Source organism: Chiloscyllium punctatum, chromosome 38, assembly GCF_047496795.1.
Source record: "Chiloscyllium punctatum isolate Juve2018m chromosome 38, sChiPun1.3, whole genome shotgun sequence".
In the NCBI taxonomy this organism is placed as follows: Eukaryota; Metazoa; Chordata; class Chondrichthyes; order Orectolobiformes; family Hemiscylliidae; genus Chiloscyllium; species Chiloscyllium punctatum.
The window spans coordinates 33,051,086-33,070,154 of record NC_092776.1 but is presented as its reverse complement, the minus strand read 5'-3'; the positions used below and the strand labels follow the sequence as shown (position 1 = coordinate 33,070,154).

The 19,069-nt window shown below is 38.1% G+C and overlaps 1 protein-coding gene across 3 annotated transcripts in view; it reads left to right on the top strand.

Annotated features, from left to right (window-relative positions):
* adam12a (ADAM metallopeptidase domain 12a) overlaps window positions 1-19,069 on the top strand; it is a 350,417-nt gene that overhangs the window by 194,689 nt on the left and 136,659 nt on the right. For all 3 annotated transcript variants that reach the window (XM_072557568.1, XM_072557567.1, XM_072557569.1), the window contains one exon: window positions 3,610-3,688. In XM_072557568.1, coding sequence (XP_072413669.1) covers window positions 3,610-3,688 — 79 coding nt within the window. The remainder of the gene's footprint in view (window positions 1-3,609; window positions 3,689-19,069) is intronic.

Genomic DNA, 19,069 nt, shown 5'->3' with positions numbered 1-19,069 from the left:
ATCAAAAGAACATTTTTATTCACAATGTGGTTCAATTATGTGGTCGGCTGAGGACCTTAATGGACTGAAATTCAGTGTCGGTATCACTCCAGGTACATAGATTGTACATCCCAATGAATGGGTGATTGGGTGTAACCGCATGTTCCTTTAGTTGTGTTTTAATAATTAAATTAGATAGGCACACAGCGTAATGGTCTGATAATTGGTTAAAAAAAATCAGAGGCAATAAAAGGAAAAGCTTTCTTAATAATGTTTTTTATTAACCCTGCTTATCAGGTGATGAGTACAGCTTCAATAACAGCCTTCAAAACAGAATTGAGTCCATATTTGTAAACAAAATACTACTGGTGTGTTGGGAAAGAGCAACAGCAAGGGACTAATTGGATTGGTCCTTCAAAGAGCCAGTGCAGGGTTGATGGGTTGATTGGGCTTTTTCTGTGCTGTGCTAACTTAGGATCATATGAAAAAGCATTTTCAAGCTACAGAAATCACCATATAAAGTTTTCCATCCTGATCAGGTAATCTCAGCAGCTGCTGTGCCTCCTGTGTCTCAGAAAAAATTGCACAAAGTACAGGAGTCGTGCAAAGTCAGGAAACCCAGAATTGGTTGGGTCTGTCTCTGACACATGCAAATTAAACCAGCGGGACTCATTGAGTTGATTGCAGCAAGGCTCAAAAGCCACTAGCAAGCTCAAGAGACCCGTTTTACGAGGAAAAATTGCCCATAAACAAGCTCAACAAATTTTCTCACGAAATAGCTTTCTGTGTTGATCCTGCACAGCATATGCTGAAAAATGCAAAGAAATTCATTACCATTATGTTATAGATTGCATCCGCCAGTTCGTTACTTATTCTTGTATGTACCACCATGTATTTTGCTCTTTTCTTTGTTGTTTACCCAAGACTCTGACATTATAAACAAATGTTTTAATGATATTTATACCATATGATCCATAAGCAGTAAGAATTAAAGGTGAGTATCCATTGACCTCAGGGTAAACTATTTATAATGCTTCTCCAATATATGCAAAAACCCTTAACACATTGTTTATTGATCTATTGACCAAATTGCTATTTACATTCTGACATGTGCCTGAATTTTGTGTATTGAACTGTCTGTCATATACTCTATTGAACACCTTCTGAAAATGCATTTACCTTACAGCAGCTTGTACCTCTGTTATCTATCACAACATTAAACCACAACATTTCATTTTCTAAGGATGAGTTATCTGCATTCAGTAATTGATGAGCTCTTTTGGACTAATCCATGTAGTTTATTTAATGCACAAATGTAGTTACTAATCTTTTCATTGCTGTCACCACTGGTCTTGGGAATTAATTAACTCTAATTATGAATTATGTGAACAGTAAACAAATATAAACTGTTATGTCTCCTGATATTTAAATTTAAGCAGTAAAATTTTATGAGATGAAAATGTCTTGCCATAAAGGTTTTTCGTAACAAACTCTGGAAGGATGCTGTCTGCTCCCAACACATGCACTGGGAAATGTTAAGATAACTAAAATTAGTATTTGCTACTGAATTTACTTGAACCATTCAGAGTAGTCATGATGGCAGAGTTGTAAGGGAAAATCAGGACGCTGTAACCATATTTAATTCCACGCATCAGGAAAATTGTATGCAACTAACTTAGTAGTAGGAAGGTCCCGACATGGGAATTCTGCTTACTGGTGTTGAGTTAAGCTTATGAATGGACCAATACCACCAGGTAGCTGGGTGAGCCCACTGGAATTTAGTAGACCTAAAAGCCTTTTAGATTTGCCTGCAGCCTGGTAGGAAGCCGAATCCCTAATTTGCAGACACTTAGTGTCTGATTGATGGAATTGAGAAGCTACGGATTGCTGAACATCAACTCCTGACCTTTGCCTCTAACTCCTTACCATCCCCTCACTGCTATTGCCCCATTCTACACCTAGCCCCATTCATTTCATTCCCCAGCCCATACCATTCCCTATGCTGTACTATTTACCTGAGTCCAGATATCCATAGAGTCATAGGGTCATGCAGCGTAGAAACAGGCCCTTTAGCCCACCATATCTGTGCTAACCAACAAATACCATTTACCAACTAATCCCATTTACCTGCACTTAATCCATAGTCCTGGTATTTTAAGTGCTCATCTCGATGCTTCTTGAATGTTGTGAGTGTCCCTGCCTTCATCATCCTCATAGGCAGCACATTCCATATTCCCAACATCTTGTGAGTGCAAAAAAAAATTATCAGATCTCCTCTAAACTACTTACCCTCACCTCAAGCTCATGTCCTCTGATCTTAGGTATTTCTGCCATGGGGATAAGTTTCTCACAATCTACCCAGCGGCAATCCTTGGGCTGAGACTTGGAGCACTGCAGACACCAGCCACCAGATTGACAGGCAGCTCCCATGGATGTGATCGCTGACCCATTGGCATTTTAATTGTGTGAAAGCCCTGATGCTAGCCAGTTAGGTTACCAGCACTGGGCCTTCCCCATGGAAACAATGCATGGGTTCTGCTGGTGGCAGAAGGAAAGTAGGAGAGACCCTCATTGCAGTAAGTAAATCCCAGCTATGAGATGTGTTTTTCTATATTTCTGATTGGGACTGTATGAAGTAACCAGCTGAAGTATACATGATGACATAAACCTTCACAATGGACTCAATTCTGTAACCATATCTGAAATTGTTACCACCACAACTCAATATATGGAGCAAAGGATGCAAATCTTTGCCGCTGGCAAAATGGAGTGACAGATTCTGCACCATTTGTTTTCACAAGTGCCATAATAAAGCCTAATATCTTAGCATTTGGCTGCAAAAATGTAATGAAATTCCAGGTTATTTCAACTCACTAAATGCCTCTCTAATCAGCCTAAAACATTGGACCCTCACCCTGATGCTGCATCCTTCCCAGCTGAGGCCTGAGGAGGGTCCAGGCATTGGGGTTAGGTAGTAAACAGCTCTTACATTGTTTAATCCATTCAATTCCCCAGAAATGGAGCAATACTGAGCAGTGTCCCACCATAAAATAGGTCAGGGGAGGAGGATGGGTGACAGGAACACCATTCAAGCTGCATACTGACCCGGGCTGGGTGAGTAATATTCAGTGCAACATGATTTGCATTTCAGATGAAATGGCAGAGCATTGGGGTTATGGACAGCATAATGTAGCTTGCTGCTTCAAGAGTAACATCAGAAGGATTATATACAATGAGACATATAATGGAAATGCACTTCCTTTCATGAATACATCCACCCTATTAAATATCAGTCCAGACCCTGAGAGTTTTGAAATCACGTATAATAATTTACAATTCTGGCAGTTATGAGAAACTGGCCAAATAGCTCTATGCTTAATGTTCTGCCCATGTTCAAAAAACTAGTATAACTCTAAAGAAAAATTGTTATCCTGCAAAGTTTTATGCACTTGAAAAAACTGGTTCTTGATTATTTTAGATTTGCAGGAAGAAAGATTTTTTTATCTTGAATCATACTATGTGCATCTGATCCAGAGTTTGTCAGTGACAATATATTCAATGAACTGTTTATGATCTCTGTATTATATGGGACTATGCTTTTAACTGTTTCATACTGTTCCTGTTTTGCAGTGTGCTTTTTGCTGAAAACTACACAGAGACACACTACCTGTTGGATGGCAGTGCTGTCATAAACACACAGAATCATACGGTAAGTAACTGCAACCTCCTGTTTGCAAACAATAAAACCACATTGCTATGTTTTCAAGGATAGTCGTTAAAGTGGCCAAAGAGTGTACTATGCCAGCACTAACAAAGTTATCCATGTTAACCAATTAAATTCACCATTGCTCATGTATTTCTAATTCTTCTTAGTCTCTTAATTTGTTAAAAATGTCCGGACTAAGTGTTTACCTTTAAAATAAAATCACATATATATGTGGAAGATTGTTTAATACTCAAACTTGCACATCAGTATAAGTTTCATTTGATCCTGTTTGAACCAACACATCAATTACTTTATGGGAATGAAAAGTTCACTTCTTTAGCAGATAAAAGATGATTTAGCCATGCTTGACCCTGCTTGATCTGCTTCTTATGGCTGCCTGATGACATTTGCAGAACGGGAATTGTTTGAGGCCATCCTGCTGTTTCAATGAAACACTTAAAAGAGTGGGCCAAAGGTGAACGTTGATATAAACTGCTCTGATTTAGAAGCCATATACTTCAGTTTATTTTTATTGGCCTTGCCTTGCTGTTAATAAATTGTCATTATTTCTGGTTTTACTCTTAACACCCTTAGAGAAACTTGATTCTATTTCATTCCAAATGTTGGAAGGATTACTTGGAAGAATCACATGAATTGCAATTGCTGTTTTGAGTATCAACACTAAAGTGCTCTTGGTTTGACATATCATTGCTGTATTCAACATGGCCAATATTGAATTTACTGCTTAAGCACTTGTACTATCGCACTATTACTGCCGAGTATTGCTCCATGTTAATTTTCCTGACCTCAGCTGACTTTACTGTCCTTGGGCTTGCGGAATTAAAAAAAACAAACAACATTCTCACTTTCGATCGTGAATTAGTGATTCTGCTGATACGTTTTCTTATGTTTATGACCAATGAGGGTAGGTTTCCTGTCAGATGTGACAGCTTCCACTGGCAAACATTCCACTGACAGTTAGGCCCAAATTTCTATCTTCAAGGCTGGTATCAAAAGTTTCTGGTTAATGTTATCCCAGGATGTCAATGAAGGGACGCTCAATGCTGGTGCTGTCGTTGAACATCAAGGGAAGGTGTTTAGAACTTGTAGTTTGGAAATAGCCATTGCCTGGAATGTGTATGGTTTGAATGTTAATTACCAAACCTGAATGTTATCCAAACCTTGATGGATATCACAGAATCCCTACAGTGCTGAAAGAGGCCATTTGGCTGATCAGCCAATAACAACCTACTTGCACATTTGGTTAAAACTGAAGGTGCCTCGATACTGGCCAGCTGCCCACTTCCAATTCATTAATGATCCTGTTCTGAGTATTTAGGGCAGGGTCACAGATAGGATGGATATGCAACTGAGAAATTCTGTCACTCCTCTAGCAGTGCAACAGGTCTCCTGGAATCCATGTAAGCTGATACCACAATAATATAGCAAATGGATTCATCATCCCAAAGGCATAACCATAAACTTATATAGGCCTGATGAAATGGTAAATTAAGAGTGCCATTGATTCCCAGATTTTGGCAGTATTGAAGAGCTGTGTACTTTTTGACCTAATGTTTAACCATGTATGTAGCATAAAGTGGAGCTGTATTGTCAACTGAGCTACTTCTTTCTTGAGAAAGCAAATATTTAATATAAAAACAGTAACAAATATATTAGATTCACACATATGGAACGCAATTCTTAGTCATACCCTTTCTATTTTAATGGTACTATGTAATTTGAGAAGATGACTATTGCTCTTGTCCTCCTGGAGCTCTTTGGTTTTTACTGCTCTCATGACCTCATTCTACATTATCTCAATGATCTTTTTTCAGCAGTACATGCTTCATTCCCCTAATACTATATATGCTTTTGTGCCCATTCTCTGCACTTCAATTTAATGAACCACTCTGGCTGCCATTGCGAGCATTCCGTCTGGTTTTTCCCCTCGTTTCCCAATGCCTTGCCATCTTCCACCTTGCTTTCAGTCTGATTCCTAAAACAATCACTTTGACTCACGATTTGGCCCAAGTTTCATTTCTTTACTGTTTACCCTTTCTTCCTTCTGCTTCCCAGCTCTATTTAATTCATGAAAAATGCTGTTGAGTTCAAAACAAGAGAGGAGAATTAATTACTTTTTTATCCAGTTCCATAATAATACGTTGCCATATGTTTTATCCTTGGGTTTACAATTGCAAGGTTTTATTGCCAATGGAATAGTTTTAATGATTCTGGGTTGAAAACAAATCAAAACTCCAGTAAAAATTATTACCTATTTTATGGTTGTACAAAATTAATTCTTTTGTTTGATGCATCAGTTTTCAAAGACTCAGTATTCTAAGTTCATCATGGTGATTCCATGAGAATGTTTCACAGAGACAGATTTATGCAGCACACTATCATAAAGAAGATTTACTGATAGTATCTGATCTCAGGAGAGTAATAGAGGAAAAAGTAGTATCACTTAAGAGAATGAAATCTTACTAATCTATGATGCTTTTAAGCACATAGGCAGGGATACCCTGATGAGCATTGATCAGAAGAAGGTGAAGGCATTACTAAATGGTGTAGCATTAGTTAATGTTCTGAGGAGTGCCAGGAGACTGACCTCCATGGCATTTAAGAGAAAAGTGATCTGGATCTAAGCTGCTGAAGTTTCTTTATTTTCTGTTTAGGCTGAAAAATAAGATGACCATGTCACATTGAATATTCAATCAGAGGCAGGAAAGGATGCTGGAGATTGCTTAGAGGACAGGAAACCTAAAGTAATGAATTTCTAGCAGATCCTGCCAAATTTAGCATGCATATTTTTTATTTCTACCTCGCAGCATTAGAAGCTGTCTGATTGTTGGGCAGGTATGCTTTTGACAGATGGCCATTGAATAGGAGGGACAAAGAAATAGAAAAGACTTGGCAGGGGTGGGCTGGGGAAATATTAGAAGCCAGAGAGAAGACGGGTATTCAGATCAGCATAAATCTGAGGCCAAAGGTAAGATTGGAATCTGGAACAGGTTGAAGAGCAAAGCTCAAAGGGAAGATTGTAGAGAGCAGTCAGAGAAACTAACAGGCCTGCTGCAGGTGATCAGAGACGTTGAAGTGGAAATCAGAAGAGTCAGGAAAAGATCGACAGGATGTGGGGTTGTCCAATTGTGAAGGTTTGGTGAAGCAGGAAAACTGGATCCAAAAGGTTAATGCAAAGTCACCAGCACCCGGATCTGGCAGTACTTTCATCTCTTTAGCTGCTGACTTTCCCAAAACTTGGAAATTAAGCCAATCAGGACTAAGCTTAAAATGGTGCTAAACATGAGGCACACAGTATCATTATGGTATTTAAATTTCCACCCTTTCTCCTGAGAGTGAGTTCGTTGCATATGCATTCCCTGTCCCACCCCATTAAAACTGAAGCAGATGTGTTGGGATTGGAATTCAGATTTTTAACATTCTAACATCCTACCCTACATAAAACCACCTACTTATGTGGCTGAAACACTCCACCCTCCCACCTCTTTTGGCATCAAACTTGGTTCACCACTGGAAATCCATTATTATAGATCACAACCAAATCTGTCTCTGATCTCAGTTCTATTGAATTTCAAATTGATTAGAATTTGTGTTCTGCTCCACAAATTGTTTTTGTTCCATTTCCGAGTGCTACAAATTATTTGAACTACAACTTAATCTCTCCTTCACCATTAAGCATTATTTCCTAATCTTCAACATGTTGCCATTGTTCTGAGACCATTATTTTTGTGTTAGTTGGTCAAAATATGGTAAAACTCGGGTTAAATAAGTTATGAGCACTGAAGTAACTGCGGTGGACAGGAAGAGGAATATGTTACATCCTATCCTTTTACAGGTCTGTGCTGATGAGCTATCCATTTTGTACAGCCTCAAAATTTCCTGCTTGCCTTTTAATCTAAAATGAATTTGTTACTATCATAACATTGAATATTAGAGAGTGTACTGGACACAAGAACCTCCAGTTTGCATAGTACATTCTGAAGAAAATTATAATCCCATACTGTTTTCGAACATATGTTTAAAATAAAATTCCATAGGCCTTTTATGATATTATATTTACAATCACTTATAAAAACAGGCCACAGAAAATAATGTTTTAGCATATTACTTCTTAAAGAAACTAACATTAAAAGAATAAACTTATTCAGACCCTGACAAATAGAAACATGCTTTATTCTTTTGAGGCTCTCACTGCTGCTGCTGTGTCTCTTTTCTGGTTCTTCTTTGCAGTAATTTCCTGACTTCCTGATAGTAATTTCCTCCTACATACCAGTGGCATAATTACTAAAAGCCAATCAGGTAGTGCTTTAAGTTATGTGCGCATTTGGAGACCTGATTTTGCTTTTGACAAGTTATCGGATCACCCCCATCACCATACACATTGAGGCTGTTCCCAGATTTAGATCTTTAAGTGACCTGAGTACCTTATATTTAGGTGTGTGCCTGCTGTCTAATTATCCAAGGATGTTACAATAACATTTCCTTACTTTTATTCTTTAATGGGATGTGAGCATCACTGGCAAGGCCAGCATTTGTTGTCTGTCCCTAATGTCCTTGAACTGAGGGACTTATTAGGGCATTTCAGGGAAGTTAAGCCTGAAATTACATGCCAACAAGCTAAGGACAGAAATCTCCTTCACTAAAAAGCATTTATGTGGGAGATTTTAAGGCAATCAATAATAGTTGTCATGGTTACTATTAATGAACCTCGCCTTCAATTCTAATTCATTGAATTTGAATGCCACCAGCTGCTTTGATTAAATTAGCTGTACCCATAGCATTACTATCAGCCTCTGCAGTACTAGCCCTGAGATATAACCACTTCACCACCATCTCCCACTTTGTGATCTGAATCATGCTTCTTGTGTGCTACTTCAATCCTCCGAAAGTCAGATTGAAACACCTGATGAGATAAAACCAGATACAGATCATTAAATTTTTCAATTTAACTGAATATACAAAGTAACATAAGTAATCAAATCGTACCTTGACTCAACAAACTCTCAAAATGCGCATTGGGAAAGGAAACGTCAGAGTATCACTATTGATAGATTCATCTAACTATCTCTGTTACATATGCTGGTCCTTAACAACTTTAGACTTCAGAAGCATGAATTTACCTTTAGTAGACTGACCTTTGTCCAGCTTTAACTGGATGGCTGATTCACTGTCCTGGATCTTTCTGCCCCTTTTCTCTATGTGATCATGGAGTATTTGGCTGTCTTTATTTTCCTCTAGATCAGTGATTCAAGAGGAACTCTGCCAATAATGCTAGCTACTCTTTGCTGGAAAAAATCACATTTTTTGAAGCTTTTTGTCTTACCCTCATCTAGACAATTTGCAAGAAGTACCAAGGTAAAAGATAGAGAGGGGAATAAGAGGACTCAAAGGCTAGAATCAAACAAGGCCACAGTTAACAGTACTGGTAATGGGATAAAGAACAATAAAACAACAGAACTTAAGGCTTTGCATCTCAATGCATGGTGTATTTGAAGTAAAGTGGATTAATTAATCACACAAATAGTTTAGTGTGAGGGAGGAACAAAGGAAATCTGTACTCGTAGAAAAATGATGTTGAAGAAATTAATGGGTTTGAAGGCTGATAAATCCAATTGCCAGATAATATATGTCCCAGAGTAGTTAAGAAAGTGGCCCTAGAAATGGTGGATACATTGGTAGTCATCTTACAAGATTGTTTAGACTCTGGTACATTCCGTACAGATTGGAGAGTAGCTCATTTAACCCTGCAATTTAAAAAGGGAGGTAGAGAGAAAACAGTGAATTAGAGACCAGTGAATCTGACATCAGTAGTGGGAAGATGTGAGAGTCCATTATCAAGGATTTATAGCAGAGCACTTATAAAACAGTGGTAGCATCAGACACAGTCAGCATGGATTTACAAAAGGAAAATCATGCTTGACAAATCTACTTGAATTCTTTGAGGTTGTAACTAAAAGAGTTGCTAGGGGGATCCAGTGCATATGGTTTATTTGGAATTTCAGAAAGCTTTTTAACAATGTCTCACATAGAAATGAATGTGTAAAATTGAAGTTCATAATGTAGTGAGATGGATAGAAAATTGGTTAGCAGGCAGGAAACAAAAGCAGGAATAGTTTTAGAATAGGTCAATTTCTGAATAGCAAACAGTGACCAGTGGGGTACTGCAGAATATTAGGACCCCAGCTATTCAGAATATGTGTTAATGATTCAGATAAGGGAACTTAATGTAATATCTCAAAATTTGCAGATGAGACAAGATTGGAAGTGTGAGCTATGAGAAGGATGCTGTAGGGTGATTTGGCAGGCTGAATAAGTGGGCAACTGCATGAAAGATACATTACAATGTGGATAAATATGTGGTTATCCGCTTTAGTAGCCAAAATAAAAAGGCAGATTATTATTTCAATGGCTGTAAATTGAGAGAGGGAAATATTCAATGACACCTAGGTGTTCTCCTGCACCAGTCTCTGAAAGTCATCTTGTAAGCATGCAGGCTCAGTATGTAGTAAAGAATGCAAACTGTATGTTGACCTTCATAGAGGATTCAGATACAGGAACAAGGATGTCTTGCTGCAATTATACAAGGCATTGGTGTGGCCACATCTAGAATATTGAATGGCCACATCTAGAATATAGTCTCCTTATCTGATGAATGCTGCTCTTGCTATCAAGGGAGTGCAGTGAAGATTTCCAAAACGGATTCTTGGGATGACAGGACTTTCATATGAGGAGTGATTGAGTTAGTAAAGATTATATTCACTACAGTTTAGAAGCATGAGGAGGAATCTCAGAGAAATCTAAATAATTTTATCTAATATAAAGGGTAAACAATATTTATAATTTGTGAGAGCAGAGTGCTGATTTGGTCAGCAAGCAGACCCTGATTCATAAAGGCATTGCCATGCAGTATGCTCTAGTGAAATGATGACTGACTACTAACAGCCAAGTTTTGTTTAAATCTTAAACTAGATAGATTTTCCCGAATCGGCAAAAGCATTTCCTGAGAAATTAACCAAAGAATGACTGTGACCTACTTTGTTGAGTTGTAACTGGTGCGATGTGTGTGTATATATTTAATCTATCAGTAAAGGACAGGCTGTGTGCATTAATGTATATAACTTGCAGATGTGCCATGAGTCCACCTGACAACCTGAATTAGTTTGTTTGCAAGGGCAGGTTGGTTGGGTAAAGTCAGTACCTGGCCTGTGTGAACAGCTGAAGGGATATGCTTTTTGATACAATCTAGAGTGGACAGGCAGGAAGCTGGAGGAACATAGCAAGCCAGGCAGCATCAGGAGGTGGTGAAGTTGATGTTTCATATCAGATATGATGTTCATACTAAAATTTTTGTGATCAGCAGAATGTCTTTTAGCTTGATGACATTATCCTGTTAGTGGCAAACACCATTTACATAGTGAATGCATTGTAGTAGGGTGAAACATTCTCTGTCACACCACCTCAACTTATCAAAGTCTGCTTTCCAACCAATCAGCAGTCTCCTCTCATCCAGTGTAAATGTTCATTTCCTTTGATATTTCTTGCAAAATGTCCTGATAAATGCAAAGCAAAGGTCTTGAAGAAATGTCTTGTTTTCAGCAAGCACTAGTTGCTAAAGGACTATCAGCTATCATTTCTTGATTCCTTGGGATATGGCTTTAAAATAATTTTGTGTCACTCTCTCATGAATAAGGAAGATCCTGGCATAATAAGCCAGCCAATGACAAATCAGTTTGGAAACTAACATGACATAACAGTGATCATCCTCCAGCAAGAAGACAATATGTGATCAACAAACATTCGACTAAGGCCATTTGTTCCCACCTGCAAAAAAAGTCTCTTTTTAACAAGTTGTTGACCACAATTTGTCTGAAAACCCAGAGGCTTCCCATGTCTATTCACATTCAAAGAACTGTGAGATATGATTTCATCCAGACCTGCAATGATCTCATGTTAAAGGATTAATTTTTCACACTGGAGAGAAGAAGGAAGAGAGATGACTTGATAGACATTTACATGGTAATGAGAGACATAGATAGAGTGGATAGCCAGAGACCTTTCCCCAGGGCAGAAATGACTGTCACGAAGGGTCATAATTTTAAGGTGATTGGAGGAAGATATTAGGGAGATGTCAGAGGTTGGTTCTTTATACAGAGAGTGGTGGATGTGTGGAATGCACTACAAGAGCTTGCAGTGGAATCAGAGATATTAGGGACATTTAAGCGACTGCTGAACAAGCACATGGACGGCTATAAATTGAGGTGTGTGTAGGTTAGGTTGATCAATGCTCAGCACAACATTGTGGGCAGAAGGGCCTGTACTGTGCTGTACTGTTCTATGTTCTAAACAAGTGATTTGTTTCTCATTATTCCATTCTTATAAGTATTTGTCTGTGTGTTTGATCAAGTGAGTATTTTGTTCTGTTTTATTACTCTGAATGAGTAAACTGTTTTTTCTTCTGATTTACACTTATCAGAAAACCTGCTTGTGTCTATCTACTAAAGTCATAACACTCAAATGGTTTAAATCACTCCTACAATATATATTTTCTCCTCCTTCTCTGAAGGTGTTGATTGTTTGTAAGCTCTCCCCATCCCTACAAAATAATGCTTCTTTTGTTCCTTTTCCATGCCTTGTGGCATATGAGGTTGCCAACGTAATGCTTACATCTGTATCGATAGCTGTTTTTTGTTTTCGCAGGACAGGTTACTAGTCTGCAGTCTGTAAACTGACATGTATCTCCACATCAAACATGGCTAATCAGGAGACTCTCTCACTCTTACTGTCTGCCTTAGGCATATTGGTGAAGATGGTGACATAATGATCCAGAAGCTCATGCTAATGCTGCAGGAGACATAGATTGCAATCTCATCACAGCAGCTAGTGGAATTTAAATTGAATTAATACATCTGGAATTGAAAGTGACCATGAATAATGGTTGTAAACGTCTATCTGGTTTACCATTCTCCTTTAGAGAAGGAAGTCTGTTCCATAATCCTTAACTGCCCTCTGAAATAGCATTTCAAATCAATCAGTTCAAACACAATTTGGGATGAAGAAAAATGCTGTGCTTGCCAGTGTCACCCACATCCTATGAAAGAATAAAGAAACCTTGTGAACAACTGAGGGGTGAGGGAAAGTTATCCCACTATTTCTCTCCTTCATAACACAACCACTTCTAGGCTTTCATGTCCATCCTTTCTGCCTACCAGGTACACAGATAGCAGTGTAAAATCCATCTCTCCAGGTGATGAAGGTTCCTGCAAGTTATGGAGTTAGTACGTTGTGTCATAATGTTGTCACCAGATATAACTGTAAACACTGCATATGTGCTGCATGACAGCGCAAGTTGTAAGGAAGACAAAAGTTATTGAAGAAACGGGCTTTACGTTTGGAGCGACTACCTGCCTCTGACATGAATGTGAGCCGTGCCATATCTATAACTCGAGAGGATGATAAAATTGACAAAGAACCAATGCTAAATATAATGCAATGCAAGAATGAAAGAAAAATGATGGCTGAGACTATTTTTTTCTTTCTTCTAAGATATTAAACGCTTTCATCTATAATTTCTGGAATTGTTTGTTCAGGTGCAGTATGAATGGATAAGCACATAGTCTTAATTGAATTTCATGGTACTATTTTGCTTACTTTCCATTTTATGAATCTGGTTCACTGCTGCAACTTAACTGAAGTTAATAATTATCATAATATTTATAGAAAATGTGCACTGGGCTACAGTAACATACATTTCAGAGCCCCATTCATACCGCATATTATTGCAAAGTAATAACTCCAAAATAAATCGATCAGGTTCCTAACTTAAGCAGTGAATTGTGTTAATAATTTAATACTTGATGATCATGAATATTCTGAAATTTATTCTGTCAACTCTAGTTGGTATTGCTATCTAGATTTCTTTTGTTACTACAACAATTCCATTCTTTCAGCATGTATGTAAATATTGATATTGGTAAGTACATTTTAGTTTCAGTACATGCCACACAGGGATCATCCTATGCCCTTAAATTTGATACAGAAGTCAATCGGTTTTGTCAATTGATTAGTGTTAAGTAATAAATCAATCACCTACAGCTTCTCCATGGCATTCTAGTATTTAATATCATCTTCTCAACCAGAGCAAAGAGACAGATAAACCAGTTTACAGCTATATGGATAATCAGTTGTTGAAAAGTCCTACCAATGTTGTGTTTCCTCTTTCTGTAATTTTTAAAATTTATTCTTACATCTTCTTCTCACCACTTCTTTTGGGAAGTGGGTGTCACTAGTGATGAAGTTTTATGGTTACTATATATTAGTCTACATAATTTTTATCACAAACAGTCGGGTTCTTAACTCATATTGGTATGATGGTATGCCTATTTAGAATATTAGGATATCACAGCCGTGCATGCATAGTCAGTACTTACTAATGTTGTTCTATATTAGTCTACACATAAACAACTGACTATACTGACTCCTTTACACAGGCAGACTGACGACAGGCAAGTAAGATACCTTTATAGTAGATCATAACATATCATGGTGTGATGTAACTGTCTTAAGTATACAGGCCTGTCTGGTCTGGAATCTGTGTCATCATTCAACATCCCAACTTCTCCCATCAGACAATGAATCACAAGTACAAGGATCGATATGTGTAATTGTTTTTGTATGTTCAGATAACATCTTGTGCAACATGAACAATCTCGACATAATGTAGTTATCATAACTTGGTGGTATAACTTCACTCTGCAGTATGCCTTCCGTCTTTGCAGATGGATATGTAACATTTGTCATGTATGTATAGTTGCTGCAGCTAACTAGCTGTCATGACCAGTTTTTAGTCTACACTTTCTGAAACCTTCTACTGTCCACATATTGCCCATCATGCTGCCATTTTTAAATCCATTACTGGGAAGTGGGAATTACTGGTTGGGCCAACGTTTATGACTTATCCATGGTTGCCCTTGAGAAGGTGGTGGTAAGCTTCCATCTTAAACTGCTGCAGTCCATTTGTTGTAGGTAGAACCACAATGGCAGTAGGAAGGGAATTCCAGGATTTTCACCAATAAAGGAACAGTGATAGATTTCCAAATTTGGACGGTGAGTGGTTTGGAGTGGAACTTCCAGGTGGGTAGTGTTCCCATGTACTTGCTGCTCTTTGTTGTTATAGATGGTAGCGTTCATGGGTTTACAATGTAACTCTAAGGATCTTTGGTGAAATTCTGCAATGGATCTTGTAGATGGTAAACACTGCTGCTACTGAGCATCAGTGATGGAGGATGTGAATGTCTGTGGATGTGATGTTAATCAAGAGGGTTACATTGCCTTGGATGGTATCAAGTTTCTTGAGTGTCATTGGAGCTGCAAGAAAGTATTTCATCACACTCCTAGCTCATGCCTTGTGGATCGTAAATAGATTTTAGTGAGTCAGGAAGTAAATTAATCATTGCGGGACTCATAGTCTCTGATCTGCTCTTGTCACAGAACCTATATGGCAAATCTAGTTCAGTGTCTAGTCAATGATGGAGGGTTGGTTTAATGAATATTGATCTGCATATCCCAGACCACATTCAGTCGGTTCCTCTTGCAATAGATATTTGAAGTTTATTTGTAACAGTAACTACTTACAAAGCTATAATAACACAGATTTACACACATGATCTGGGTTGGGTGCTTACTGATATTACTGTACATAATACACACACATAACTGATTGATTCCTTCAGATAGAAAGAATGGCTGCTGGCAAGATGGCATAAAACACCAGAATGTTTTATATTGTGATGCCATGTGACTTTCTTAAAGATACAGGTGTCTGATCTGGAATCTATACCATAATAAAACTGGAGGCAAGGTGAGTGTTTGTTGTCCATTCCTATTTGCCCTTGAATTAGCAGTTAGCTAAGCCAATTCAGAGGGCAATTGAGAGTCAACTACTTTGCAGTTATCTGAAGTCACATTTAAAACAGACTGAATAAGGACACCAGATTTCCTTCCCAAAAGAAGATTAGTGAAATGATTTTTTTTTTGTTTTTTAACAAGTGGCAATTGTTTCATAGTCACCGTTGCGGAAATAATATTTTAAATCCAGATTTATTAATTGAATTTAAATCACACCAACTACTGTTGTGAAATTTGACTCCATGTCCCCAGAGCATGAATGTGGGCCTTTGAATTACTAGCTTAATGTGATTATCACTGTGAACCCACCTCCGCTAATAGTGATGTCTTTATTTTGGAAAAGATAATTTTGTTTCTCTGTGAGATATATTCAATATGAATGTTAAATTATGTTAGTAATACTTATTATGACTATCAGAAAAATGAAGTGACTTCCAGGATATCGTAATATTCCTCAAAAGTGTGGAGCAGTGTTTGTACAGAGCAAATTATATCTCCTACAGATTATCTTTGATATCTTAATGAATTTAATAGAATCTTGCTTGTAATTTTGTATCGATGTAGCAGTCATTATGAGGTTTGACAAATTAAAATGTTGGTTATGCACCATGATTTTTTTACCTGAAATATCTTTTTATGTTTAACTTCAATAGCCTACAATACGAGTTAAATGTATGTATTCAAGGAATAATTCAGTTGAATTTTCAACCTATTTACTATGAAGCTGAACTACCTATAGTTCCACCAATAAAGCACTGAACACAGAACATGCAAGTTACACTGAGGGCCAGCCCTTCTATTCTTGCTTCTGTCTCCTGGTCCCCCTGTAACATTTAAACTAGCTGAGAGCTTGGATATCTCTCTGCCTTTTGAACAAGCAAACAAAACATCCAATATAAACAGAAGACTCCACCAATTATTATTGCTATAGCACACACATTGGTAAGGAAATATGAATGTGCAAATATTATAATAAGTGATATGTCTACAAATATTTACCAGTTTATAGATACTTATTTTCCTAATCTACATGTCCAGAGTTATCATTACACATCTCTGGAGCAGGTCGGACATGAACCCAAGCCACCTGGCTAAGAGGTAGAACACTGCTAATGTGTCACAAGAGCCCTAGTTTACTCATTTGTACATTTATATTTTCTCTTAACTTTTCAATAAGCATAGTTTCTAAATCCGAATTATTCTATTTTATCTGTATTCAATTAATATAATTGCGTAAATTACATTCCAAATCATAAAACTAGTATCATAATATTTCTTAAGTAAGATGATAATGATGGTTAGCTTCCACTGAACTGGGAGAAAGAGCTGAATGGATGCGTTAATATAGAGAAAAGAGGTGGGATTGAAATCATTGATTCAGTAATTGTATTTGAGCCAATGTGTGCATATGCAGAAACATAAAGAGAGGTCAAACAGTCTTCCACTAATGTCTTTTGTGCGAGAGAGGACTCCTTAAGTGGACTATCATTTCAATAGATGCAGTTGCTTATTGTACAAAGAGTTTTAACTTAGAATCAGTAACAATCACCTAAGAAACTTGTCCTTCTTGGGTTATGTCTGCCAGAAGCTTTAGGATAAAGGAATTAAGGTAAAGTTTCCATAATCTTACCAGACCATAGGGCTGGTCTCTCAATAGACAGAGACAACTGGTTGTCGTTTAATCTGAGGTGAGACAAGAGATTGAGAAGGTGAGTCCTTCATAACAGCAGCCAGTGCAGGAATTGAACCCACGCTGTTGATGTCACTCTGCATTATCCAGCCAACTGAACTAACTGACCCCGATGAAGAAATTATGGACTTGCTGAACATAAAAGTAAATTCATGATGAGCTCAAATGAATCTTTGATCTTGTTTGTAACCTCTCCCTTCTAATGCTGCTGCCAGTTCTCGGGCTGTCTCCTTCTCCCCAGCTGAGACTGCCCCCAATTGTTTAGCTCCCTTCAGCGTGTGAAAAATATGAGCTGCACTCTTTGGTTAGGATATTCTTCTCCCTAAAGGTGGGTGGGAAAGAGTAAATGACCAGTTGGGTTGGCATTGGGAGATATCTGCCTCATTCCGGCCATCACAACAATTACATTTAGGGTGGAAGGTCCATGGTCAAGCTTCCTAACTCACCTGCGATCCGCTTACCTGCCTTCCCAGAGAAAATTGACTGTCTTCCTGACTGGGAAAATGGGACCACTTATCTGCCTTGTTTGGGTAGAACTCTCAATTTGCCCCCAACCTGGGTAGCAGGAGATTGGCCTTTGTGAACTATCCACTTCCACTTGCCTCTATTCCCCAACTCCACCCCCCCACCCCCCCACCACCCCCAGTCCTGTTCATTCCATGACCCTACCCTGTGATTTCTCCTGCACACACTCCCCCAATAACAAAAATATGTTTTTCACTGGTTGGACCTCTGTACAGCTGGCAGTCTGGACCTTCCCTCGGTCACTGGGAGAAGGAAATGCTTGAGTAATACGAATAAGATCAAGGATTCATTTCAGCTCAAATTTGTTCTTGTGTTCAGTGAGTCTACATTTCCTTCAGCCCAACACTTCTGGCAGAGGTAACTCAGCAAAGGTGTTTCCCTAATGCAACAGCAGCATGGGATATCTTTACTGTAGCACTGGTTTGACAAGACACCCTTCCACTCACCACAAATATGCCTGATTATCAACCCTTTTAATGATCATCCTTGATAATCAGGGGATCCCCCACATTCCATACCACCTCCATGAAAAATCACACCTACCTAGAGAAGGGGGCTGACATCTATGAAAATTATCATGAGTGTTTAGCTGTTCACCCTAGCGATAGTGCCACTGGCCTACACCTGTAAAAGAGCCAGGAAATGGGAATAAGAGTCGAAACCCTGCAATTGAGTCCTGTCAACCATTTCTAAAGGATTCTCAAGTCGATTTGGCTCAACAGAAATCCAGACCGATATCTCTCACCTCCCCTTTAGTTGTACATATGTATCAGGTCTGTACTTTTGTCTAAATGGGAAATCTTTTACAGACCGTTTATAATTGTATTGGATGGAAACATTATAATGTCTGATTGTTGCCAGAGTGTTGAGTAGAATCAATGAAAGGTTACATTTCAATGATCAGTTTTCAGCAGGTTTTCAAGAGTGTTCCTTGTAAGGGAAAGGGAAATTCCTGTTTAATTTAACTTGTTGCAAATTAACTCCTGGCAAACAAGCTGCTTCCAACATGTGGTATTTTCTGTTCTGGATGGCACAGGATTCATTTTTCTCTTTAACAAATTAGTGCATGTTATTTTAGTGCATGGAAGATGTCAGTTACTTTTTATTAAAATGCTTTAGTGATTAAAATAAATTACTGTTCCTACAGCCTTGTGAAAGCTGGTCTAACAGAGGCCCAACAATCAAACTTATGACTTTAAAACTAACAACAAATACAGAACACTTCTTCTTTACTGAAGATCTTA